The 12,545-nt window shown below is 47.5% G+C and overlaps 1 protein-coding gene across 1 annotated transcript in view; it reads right to left on the bottom strand.

Annotated features, from left to right (window-relative positions):
- The window catches only part of CIMIP2B (ciliary microtubule inner protein 2B), a 59,340-nt gene extending 47,147 nt beyond the window's left edge, over positions 1-12,193 (bottom strand). Inside the window, exon 1 of the mRNA XM_075578352.1 lies at positions 12,020-12,193. Within this exon, the coding sequence (XP_075434467.1) occupies positions 12,020-12,087 (68 nt within the window). The 5' untranslated portion in view covers positions 12,088-12,193. The remainder of the gene's footprint in view (positions 1-12,019) is intronic.
- Between the last annotated feature and the right edge of the window lie 352 nt (positions 12,194-12,545).

Below are 12,545 nucleotides of genomic sequence, written 5' to 3'. Positions count from 1 at the left end.
TTGCCCACTTTACTGCGAGGAACTCTTTCTCAATCACTGAGTAGTTTTTTTCCATTGGGAACAATTTCCTACTCAGGAAAAGGATAGGATGTTCAACTCCCTCAAACTGTTGTGACAACACTGCTCCTAGCCCTATCTCTGATGCATCTGTTTGCACTATAAAAGGGCTGTTGAAGTCTGGGCTTCTAAGGATGGGACCCTCTGATAGACACCTTTTTATGTCCTCAAAGGCTCTCTGACAATCCCTCGACCACATCACTTTTGTAGGGGCAAACTTTTTTGTGAGGTCCGTTAAAGGGGCTGCCACTTCCGAATAGTTGGGGATGAACCGCCGGTAGTACCCTGCTAAACCCAGCAGAGAGCGTACCTGCGTTTTTGTTTGGGGGGTCGGAACTTCTTTCAGGGCAGCAACCTTGTCGGCTAGTGGCCTTACTTTTCCACCTCCCACTGCATACCCTAAGTATTTGGTTTCCGCTTTACCCAAGGCACATTTCTTAGGGTTGGCTGTGAGCCCTGCCTCTCTTAGAGATTTGAGGACCGCTTTCAGCCTATTTAGATGGGCCCGCCAGTGTTTACTATAAATGACAATGTCATCTAGGTAGGCTGCGGCATAAGTCCTATGGGGCCTCAGTACCTTATCCATGAGTCTCTGAAATGTGGCTGGGGCTCCATGCAGTCCAAATGGCATTGTCACAAACTGGTATAAACCCATGAGAGTGGCAAAGGCTGTTTTGCATTTGGACTTTTCCTCTAAGGGTATTTGCCAGTATCCTTTTGTCAAGTCCAACGTGGATATATATTCCGCGTTACCAAGGGCGTCAATTAATTTGTCCACCCTTGGCATCGGATATGCGTCAAACTTGGATACCGCATTGACCTTTCGGAGGTCCACACAAAATTTTACCTTCCCATCGGGTTTAGGGACCATAATTAGTGGACTACACCGCTCACTGCATGATTCCTCAATCACTCCTAAGTGTAACATTTCTTGTACCTCCTTCTCTACCAGAGCCCTACGACTTTCAGGCAACCTATAAGGACGGGAACGTACTTTTACCCCAGGTGCTGTCTCGATTGCATGGGAAATTAAGTTAGTTTGTCCTGGTAAGTCAGAAAAAACATCCTGGAATTGAGTAATTATTGCTAACAAGTCCCCTTTTTGTTCAGAGGACAACTGTTTACCCATTGGGATTTTATCGTCACTCACGATGTTCTCTTGTGGAGGCTGAGGACCCAAGTCCATTTCCTCCTCCACCGGGTGGATGAATAGAGACTGCTGCATCTTCCAGGGTCTCAGCAAGTTCACATGGTAAATTTGTTTACCCTTCCTGGACCCTGGTTGAGCGATCTCGTAATCCACATCACCCGTACGGCGGAGTACTTCGAATGGGCCCTGCCATTTGGCCAGGAGTTTACTCTCGCAACTGGGTAACAATAACATCACCTGGTCTCCTGGGTGAAACACTCATGCGAGCATTCTGATTGTAATGTCTCTCCTGACTGTCCTGGGCTGATCTAAGATTCTCCCTGGCAAAATGGCCGACCACATCTAGGCGCTTCCTAAGGTCTAGTACATATTGCAGGGTATTCTTAGAAGGGGACTGCTGTTCCTCCCAGGACTCCTTTAGGAGGTCTAGGATACCCCAGGGTTGGCGGCCATAGAGCAATTCAAATGGAGAGAATCCCGTGGAGGCCTGGGGAACTTCCCGCACTGCAAACAGCAGAAAAGGGAGAAGTTCATCCCAGGCTCTCTTCTCTGAATCTACAAATTTCCTCAGCATCCCTTTTAGAGTTCGGTTAAATCTTTCCACCAATCCGTCAGTCTGTGGATGGTAGACCGATGTCCAAACAGACTTCACCTCTAGTAACTTTAAGACATCCTGCATCAGTTTAGCCATGAAATTTGTACCATGGTCTGTCAACATAACCTGGGGAAGTCCAACCCGTGAGAACAGTTCCAACAACTTGTTGGCTACTTGCTTCGCCGTTGCTGTTCTCAGGGGGAACGCCTTAGGATATCTTGTCGCATAATCAACAATTACAAGGATAAACCTGTGTCCTTTCGCAGAAGGTTCTAGAGGTCCTACCAAGTCTACCCCAATCCTCTCAAAGGGAACTGACACCAAGGGTAGAGGAACCAAATGGGCTGGTTTTTGTCCTTTTGGACTAGTTAGCTGGCACTCCGGACATGCTGCCCATAGCTTAGCAATATCACTATGCATCCCTGGCCAATAGAATCGGGATGAAATACGGTCCAATGTTTTATCCCTGTTTTATGTGTAATTTAAAAAGGCATTACTCGCCGGGATGTTACCCATTACACGTCCCTGCCATCAGTACTCTGTAGTCCCACAAGGGTTAAACCTTAGACTGTTAAAATCACTGGACTATAACAGTGTGTAATGTGAATGTCCCGTAGCCCTGCTACCCTGGTATAATAATAATACATAACATGAAACTTGTTGCAACTTCCTGAATGTTTTCAAGGAAATAAAACATTACAATGGCAGCCATTTCAAGCAGCCCTGAAAATCATGTTTCACAATCACATTTCTCTTTAAACACAATATTTTGATACAATATGGGTGATGTGCAACGTACAGGTATGTGATGTGCAACGTACAGGTATGTGATGTGCAACGTACAGGTATGTGATGTGCAATGTACAGGTATGTGATGTGCAATGTACAGGTATGTGAGGTGCAATGTACAGGTATGTGATGTACAATGTACAGGTATGTGATGTGCAATGTACAGGTATGTGATGTGCAATGTACAGGTATGTGAGGTGCAACGTACAGGTATGTGATGTGCAACGTACAGGTATGTGATGTGCAATGTACAGGTATGTGATGTGCAAGTACAGGTATGTGATGTGCAAGTACAGGTATGTGATGTGCAATGTACAGGTATGTGATGTGCAATGTACAGGTATGTGATGTGCAATGTACAGGTATGTAATGTACAACGTACAGGTATGTGATGTACAACGTACAGGTATGTGATGTGCAATGTACAGGTATGTGATGTACAATGTACAGGTATGTGATGTGCAATGTACAGGTATGTGATGTGCAATGTACAGGTATGTGAGGTGCAACGTACAGGTATGTGATGTGCAACGTACAGGTATGTGATGTGCAATGTACAGGTATGTAATGTACAACGTACAGGTATGTGATGTGCAACGTACAGGTATGTGATGTGCAACGTACAGGTATGTGATGTACAGGTATGTGATGTACAATGTACAGGTATGTGATGTGCAACGTACAGGTATGTGATGTGCAATGTACAGGTATGTGATGTGCAATGTACAGGTATGTGATGTGCAATGTACAGGTATGTGATGTGCAACGTACAGGTATGTGATGTACAATGTACAGGTATGTGATGTACAGGTATGTGATGTACAATGTACAGGTATGTGATGTGCAATGTACAGGTATGTGATGTGCAATATACAGGTATGTGATGTACAATGTACAGGTATGTGATGTGCAACGTACAGGTATGTGATGTGCAACGTACAGGTATGTGATGTACAATGTACAGGTATGTGATGTACAATGTACAGGTATGTGATGTGCAACGTACAGGTATGTGATGTGCAACGTACAGGTATGTGATGTACAATGTACAGGTATGTGATGTGCAATGTACAGGTATGTGATGTACAGGTATGTGATGTGCAATGTACAGGTATGTGATGTACAGGTATGTGATGTGCAACGTACAGGTATGTGATGTGCAATGTACAGGTATGTGATGTGCAACGTACAGGTATGTGATGTGCAATGTACAGGTATGTGATGTACAACGTACAGGTATGTGATGTGCAATGTACAGGTATGTGATGTGCAACGTACAGGTATGTGATGTGCAACGTACAGGTATGTGATGTGCAACGTACAGGTATGTGATGTGCAATGTACAGGTATGTGATGTGCAACGTACAGGTATGTGATGTGCAATGTACAGGTATGTGATGTGCAATGTACAGGTATGTGATGTGCAATATACAGGTATGTGATGTGCAATATACAGGTATGTGATGTGCAATGTACAGGTATGTGATGTGCAATGTACAGGTATGTGATGTGCAACGTACAGGTATGTGATGTACAATGTACAAGTATGTGATGTGCAATGTACAGGTATGTGATGTACAATGTACAGGTATGTGATGTACAGGTATGTGATGTACAATGTACAGGTATGTAATGTACAACGTACAGGTATGTAATGTACAACATACAGGTATGTGATGTACAGGTATGTGATGTACAATGTACAGGTATGTGATGTGCAACGTACAGGTATGTGATGTGCAATGTACAGGTATGTGATGTACAGGTATGTGATGTACAATGTACAGGTATGTAATGTACAACATACAGGTATGTAATGTACAACATACAGGTATGTGATGTACAGGTATGTGATGTACAATGTATAGGTATGTGATGTGCAATGTACAGGTATGTGATGTACAGGTATGTGATGTACAATGTACAGGTATGTAATGTACAACGTACAGGTATGTGATGTACAATGTACAGGTATGTGATGTACAGGTATGTGATGTACAATGTATAGGTATGTGATGTGCAATGTACAGGTATGTGATGTACAGGTATGTGATGTACAATGTATAGGTATGTGAAGTGCAATGTACAGGTATGTGATGTACAGGTATGTGATGTGCAATGTACAGGTATGTGTGTGTCAGTCAGTGTGTGTGTGTCAGTCAGTCAGTGTGTGTCTGTCAGTCAGTGTGTCTGTGTGTCAGTCAGTCAGTGTGTGTGTCAGTCAGTGTGTGTGTGTGTGTGTGTTTCATTCAGTATGTGTGGGCTTGCCCCCCCTCTCTCCTGACTCCCTACCCCCCCTCCTCCCCGGAGTGGCGGTTGGGCCGGGGTTTGGGGACCCCTGGGCTAGTGTGTGAGGGTGCGGGTCCCGCTGGTGGGTGCACGGCGGCGTAGCTTGTGGGAAGGCTGGAGGTGCGCGTGGGGGGAGGCTCCCCGTGTCCCCTCCTCCGGCCGCCCCAGGGGACAGTCAGCCGCGCTCCCCCCCCGTGGCCAAGCAGGGTTACGTGCGCCATGAGGGGGGTAAGCGCGCCGAGGGGGAAGGTAGCGGTGAGGTGCGGGTGATGGCGGGGAGGTGAGCTGTGGGTGAGGGGAGGTGAGCTGAGCTGTGGGTGAGGGGGGTTGATGGTGGGGGGGTAGCCAGCGGGGAGGTGAGCTGTGGATGAGGGGGTTGGGAAGTGGGTTACACTTACCAAGGTCGGTGTGTGACTCCGCAGGGGGGTGACAGTCTCAAGAGGTATGGTGAGTGTGATGGGGTGAGAGTCTGTGGCAGTATGTGTGTGTGTCACAGTGGAGTAGGTGTGTCTGTGATGTCAGCGTACCTCTTGGCCAATGAGAGTCATGGGGGAGGCGGGCCATGGGCGGGCGGACCGACGGACCAATCAGAATCCCCACATCTACTAACAATCAAATAACTTTCAAATTTATATATATAGATAACACAAGGAAAGCAGTTGGCACACAAAACTCAAGCAAACACAGATGCTTATCCCATATAAATAATGTAGCGATAATAATTACCAGAGGGTGTCCGATAATTAGAGACAGCACACTGAGGGTTAAATCCAAAACGAAGTCTGCATTGTAGACAACAGAGGCATTGCAACCAACGTTTTGGTCACCGTAACAGGACCTTCCTCAGAGTCATGCGTATGACTCTGAGGAAGGTCCCGTTATATATATACATATACATATATATATATATATATATATATATATATATATATATATATATATATATATATATATAATATACTGTATGTAAAATATATTATACTTTATATATTATATAAAAGGAAAAAAGCGCACACCCCATAGCGTAAAAAAGTATAACCCTTTAATAAAATGAAAGGGGAGGGAACACGTGCACTCACAAGGGAAGGGGAGGGAACACGTGCACTCACAAGGGAAGGGGAGGGAACACGTGCACTCACAAGGGAAGGGGAGGGAACACGTGCACTCACAAGGGAAGGGGAGGGAACACGTGCACTCACAAGGGAAGGGGAGGGAACACGTGCACTCACAAGGGAAGGGGAGGAAACACGTGCACTCACAAGGGAAGGGATTTTAAAAGCAGTGTGTGAAATCTCGGCAGCCAGCGATACCATCAGCGTAGAACCTCAGCTCTTGCAATCCTCTCGTTACAGATGTTTAGAGCAGGTCCGCTGGGGACTCGATCCGGCAAAAGTCCTGTAGTGACAATATGTCATCACGCAAGGAGTCTGACGAGGCCGGGTCCTGCTCCGTGTGCTTTTGGCCGCGAGATTTTGAATCTCCCTAACACCAAGGACTCTCCTTTCTATCTGTCCTTTTGCCGGATCGAGTCCCCAGCGGACCTGCTCTAAACATCTGTAACGAGAGGATTGCCAGAGCTGAGGTTCTATATCGATGGGATCACTGGCTGGGGATATTTCACACACTGCTTTTAAAATCCCGCCCCTTGTGAGTGCACGTGTTTCCTCCCCTTCCCTTGTGAGTGCACGTGTTTCCCCCTCCCCTTCCCTTGTGAGTGCACGTGTTTCCCCCTCCCCTTCCCTTGTGAGTGCACGTGTTTCCTCCCCTTCCCTTGTGAGTGCACGTGTTTCCCCCTCCCCTTCCCTTGTGAGTGCACGTGTTTCCCCCTCCCCTTCCCTTGTGAGTGCACGTGTTTCCCCCTCCCCTTCCCTTGTGAGTGCACGTGTTTCCCCCTCCCCTTCCCTTGTGAGTGCACGTGTTTCACCCTCCCCTTCCCTTGTGAGTGCACGTGTTTCCTCCCCTTCCCTTGTGAGTGCACGTGTTTCCCCCTCCCCTTCCCTTGTGAGTGCACGTGTTTCCCCCTCCCACCCCTTCATTTTATAAAAGAGTTGTACTTTTTACGCTATGCGGCGTGCGCTTTCTTTTACTGTAGGTTCCTTATCGGATGTGGTTCATCCCATTGGAAGCTTCCACCTGCTGCGATTTCATCCAGGAAGAACAACCTACATGGGACTTTACAGGACAGGTTTGTTTGGTGTTTATTTTATTTTATATCTGTTCATGCACTTATTATATATATATATATATTGTGTATATCTTCAATTATATATTTTTCACTTACTAGGCACTTATGTGCCCAGACATTGAATACTGCACTTATTACTATATTTTCACAAACTAATTGTGTAATACTGTTACACTTTGTTTGGCGCTAATATAATAAGAAAATATAGTAAAAGTGCAGTATTAAATGTATACACATACATATACATGTGTAGCCAGGTCCCCCAGGCTTACCCTTATCTCCGCTACAATGGGGGAATAAGGGTAGGTTGCAGAGCGTGCAGGGAGCGTTTCGGTACACCGGAGGCTCTGCGGCAGCCCGAGCATCCAGGGCGCCGCCATTGGTACTTGCGCATGCGCAGAGAGTCTCGGAGGCGACGGCGTCAGATAAGAGGTTGGGCATGAGCAGAGAGTGGGTGCGGCAGCGCGCGAAGCACGGGCCAATCGGAAGGGGCCTAGGCCCGGAGACTCCAAGTCCCATGAGCCTCAGCCAGACCAGGTGACACCAGGGAGCCAATAGGGTGATAGGAGACTCTGCAGGAAGAGGTAGGAGGTTGCGCAGGGGAGCGCGCAGGCAGAAAAGATTGGGAGGGAGACGAGGAAGGAGCTCAGCGTGTAGAGAGGCAAGTAGCCTCTACACTAGGCCCGTATACCCCCAGGCCCAGATAAGCCCTGAGTCACGGTCAGTCAGAGTTAATGTAGGGACAGGCCCTAGAATAGGAACCTGTCACATTAGTGAGTGAAGCTGCGAAAGACACAGAGACTGTCACAGCACCATCCCAGAGGTTTGGGATCAGACCTCTTCAGGCATATCATCAGCCATCCGGGTGGGATCGCCCCGGAAGGTATCACAAGCAGCTACGCGTCGTCGGATCCTTTGTGAAGTCTGTTTGCGGGCCCGAGCGCAGGAGCGCTCGGCAGGTAACATCCATTAAGTGCACCAACTATAATATCATTCATACTAGTGGCTGCGCAGTCACACACATACACTCACTTTGGGGTATTGGACACGGTGTGGGAACACGGTGAAGGGTCGCGTCCTGTGAGACGCGGTAGTATAGTGTCTCATTGAAGAGTAACACCAATAGGGATATACAATGCATGGTTATGGTTACTGCTAGTAAAGCTACTGTTTCGTTTACATGCTGTGTGTGTAGTATTGTATTATTGTCCTGCGAGGAACATCTCCCGCTCTGCTGGGAGCCATCGCAGGTGGAGGCGCTGCATCTGATAAGAGGTACTCTATGTAAATATATTGCCCCAGGCTCTCCGTGGCAGAGGCTTAGGCCCTGTGAGCCAGCAGGTTATACAGCATTGGTAGTTGTACTGTATTCAGAAGGAAACAGGGCTACATTTGGAGGCGCTGCTGAGATTAAGACCTGGGGTGCCCAAAAATTAAATTTCATACAAATATCTGTGGAAAATGACTCTTCCTTTACGTCGGAGCGTACATGACTGGGCGCGGCAGATGCACACGCCCGCACGCCGAGTGGTCGCCGTAAGTCAAGTACAGCACCGACATTGTTTATTGCACTAAATCACGGCGGCACGCCGAGATCTACCCCAGCTGCCGCCAGTAACAACCGCGCGCCGCCGCGTTTCCCCCACGCACCCCCCCTCCGCTTCGCGCGCAATTTAAGTTTAAAACTTCAGCAATAAACAGTACAACACTGCCCCTCTGCTTCCCCGCACCCCCGCTTACCTTCATTTTATCTCCAGGGGTGTCGGGGAAGCCGGGGAAGACGGGGAAGACGGGGAAGCCGGGCGCGCATGTTACTGTGACGTCACAGTGTGCCGCCACGCGCCGCGGCTACCCGCTTCCCAGCCGCATGCAGCCGGCGGTTTTTACTGCAATAAACAATGTCGCTACTGTACCTGTGGCCTTACCTTTAGAGACAGTGCAAACTGCATTAAGGCAAATACCGGGATTTTCTAAAGCCCGCCTGGTGGATGTTCTAATAGACAAAGACTCTATGTGGAATACCCTGTTAGTTGACTGTCGCAGAGACCTAGCTGTCATGGAGCCACCCGCCCCACAGTATTTGCAGCTCCCTAATTCCCCACCAGGCGGAAGTCCGTTCATCTACCCGTTAAAGGAGATTCAAACCGAAGTGCCCGAGGAGGGGTGTAATACGCCGGTATCCGTTACCTACCCGGAAAGTGAAGCAGGTAGCTGCCGGTCAGAACTCAGTTGTCCTGGTTCCAGTGTGTCAGAGGAAGTGGAACTGTGTAGAGATATGCTACAAAAGCTTACGGAAAAGATAAGCCAGCTGGCTTCCCTGCCAAGTTTACCGCCCTTAGTCGAGGCGTTAACTCTGGCCTCTCAATCTCAAAATGACAGGAAATTGAAGGCCTTCTCTGGAACCCTCCCCACCCCTATGGGAGAGGACGGGATAGAACCCTGGAAAGAACACACCCGGGGCGTGCTTGAAACCCCCTGCTTCTACTCTGGTCAGTATCCATCGGGAGCAACACTCTGACTTAACCTCCCGGATGATAGTGGAGTTTCGGACTGAGGACTATGGAGAGGCGGAAGACGACGGAGCCCTGTGGGCCAAGTACTATGCTGTCACCCAAAAGGAAGGGGAAGATTTGTCGGCTTTTATCCATTGTGTGCAGATAGCGTTGGGACCCCTGCTTCACCGCAAGTTCGTCTTAGCCTCCCAAATGTATATACTGTATGTATATGTGAGGCACCCGCGAGTGCATGCTGCATGAGGGTAAATCCTGTGATACTTTTCTCTGGGTCAGTGGTTTTCAGCCTTTTTATTGTTAAGGAACCCTGTGCGTTTCTGTGGAACCCCAATACTAAGCTGCAGTTCAAGCAATATCCTACAGGTGTTTTATTTTATTTTTTAAATAAACCAGTTCTTTACTGTGAGAAAATACTTGTACCATTTAAAATAAAAAAAATGAAAGACATTTTTAATGTATTCTAATGTAGCAAGCATTTTTGTTTGTATAGAAACCATTTACAAAGTCACACCCCCTTCCTCTTCTGAGACAGTCCCTGGCTCTTGAGCCCCGCCCTCTCTCTAGCAGTGCACCAATTATATAAAGTGCCTGCCTGGTCACATGATCTTCCCCACAGAACTTTGCATCCTGGGTACTCTTGTGCAACCCTAACAGTGAATTAAATAACCCCTGATTCGCCGATTGATTCCAGGAGAACGGATCGATCGGCAATTTAGCTAATCACCTGTCAGCGTGCAGATTGTATTAATGCACATATTGTATTGATGCGCAGATTGTATTGATGCACATATTGTATTGATGCGCAGATTGTATTGATGCGCAGATTGCATTGATGCGCAGATTGCTTTGATGCGCATATTGCATTGATGCGCATATTGTATTGATGTGCAGATTGTATTGATGCGCAGATTGCATTGATGCGCAGATTGCATTGATGCGCAAATTGTATTGATGCGCAGATTGCATTGATGCGCAGATTGCATTGATGCGCAGATTGCATTGATGCGCAGATTGTATTGATGCGCAGATTGCATTGATGCGCAGATTGCATTGATGCGCAAATTGTATTGATGCGCAGATTGCATTGATGCGCAGATTGCATTGATGCGCAGATTGCATTGATGCATATATTGATTTTGTTTTTTAAACGGCAGCTTGAACTGCAGTGTCCGGGATGAGTGAGATGCATTGTAAATTCTTTTATATTCGGTACAATTTTAAAAATGACCTGAAAACTACAGGGAACCCCATAGGGATACCTGGGAAACCCAAGCGTTCCTAGGAACCCTGGCTGAAAAACATGATGCATGTCCTATCACCAGGGAATGGTTGTGTTATGTGTGAGTTATTGTAACGATGCATGTCCTATCACATGGAACGGTTGTGTTATGTGTGAGTTATTGTAACGATGCATGTCCTATCACAGGGAACGGTTGTGTTATGTGTGAGTTATTGTAACGATGCATGTCCTATCACAGGGAACGGTTGTGTTATGTGTGAGTTATTGTAACGATGCATGTCCTATCACAGGGAACGGTTGTGTTATGTGTGAGTTATTGTAACGAGGCATGTCCTATCACAGGGAACGGTTGTGTTATGTGTGAGTTATTGTAACGATGCATGTCCTATCACAGGGAACGGTTGTTTTATGTGTGAGTTATTGTAACGATGCATGTCCTATCACAGGGAACGGTTGTGTTATGTGTGAGTTATTGTAACGATGCATGTCCTATCACAGGTAACGGTTGTGTTATGTGTGAGTTATTGTAACGATGCATGTCCTATCACAGGGAACGGTTGTGTTATGTGTGAGTTATTGTAACGATGCATGTCCTATCACAGGGAACGGTTGTGTTATGTGTGAGTTATTGTAACGATGCATGTCCTATCACAGGGAACGGTTGTTTTATGTGTGAGTTATTGTAACGATGCACGTCCTCTCACAGGGAACGGTTGTGTTATGTGTGAGTTATTGTAACGATGCATGTCCTATCACATGGAACGGTTGTGTTATGTGTGAGTTATTGTAACGATGCATGTCCTATCACAGGGAATGGTTGTGTTATGTGTCAGTTGCTGGGTGACATGGGGAGAGGGATCACTTTGCCTTCCCACCCTGGCATTGTTCTCCACCTTCATGATTACTGTAATTACCAACAAGGACTGAGCTCCTTAACGAAACACAGATATTATAAAACGTAGCATACACGTGTCTGGCGCTTAAATGAGATTACCAGAGGTAATAGGCTGCTTTACACATACCCTTGAAATAAGAGGAGGTAACCCAATCCCTCAGGTGCCTTTTCCCCGCAGCTCAGTCTGACCCTGTGTATTATGTGGCTGTTTCGCTGCCGGCGGGACGGAATTGTATGTTCCGGGTTGAACAAGCAGCGCACGATCACGGCAGCAGTGAGAGGGTTAATAACGAGTGCTGTACTCACCCCGGGATGTAATGGGGATCTGGTGTCATTAGCATGGGGCTTATTTTAGGGGGGAAAGTTGCTGCCATGTTGCTGATTACTTCCTGCACACCTGCCGACCGGTCCCCCCTCCTGTCTCTGTCTCTCGCTCAGTGTTTGTGTCACAGTGTGTGTGTGTTTCTTGGTTGTCAGGGATCAGGGGAACCTTGTTTGGGGAGGAGAGGTTTGGGATCCAGGCAGTGAGGGGAGGGGCAGAGAAGCACAGCAAACACACACAGCCTGCCTGCAGCTCTGCACACATCACACCTCCCGTCCCCGGCACAGTGAGAGGAGGGGCAGAGAAGCACAGCAAACACACACAGCCTGCCTGCAGCTCTGCACACATCACACCTCCCGTCCCCAGCACAGTGAGAGGAGGGGCAGAGAAGCACAGCAAACACACACAGCCTGCCTGCAGCTCTGCACACATCACACCTCCCGTCCCCGGCACAGTGAGAGGAGGGGCAGAGAAACACAGCAAACACACACAGCCTGCCTGCAGCTCTGC

Source organism: Ascaphus truei, chromosome 1 (assembly GCF_040206685.1).
Source record: "Ascaphus truei isolate aAscTru1 chromosome 1, aAscTru1.hap1, whole genome shotgun sequence".
NCBI lineage: Eukaryota > Metazoa > Chordata > Amphibia > Anura > Ascaphidae > Ascaphus > Ascaphus truei.
This window is presented reverse-complemented; position numbering and strand designations above follow the sequence as displayed.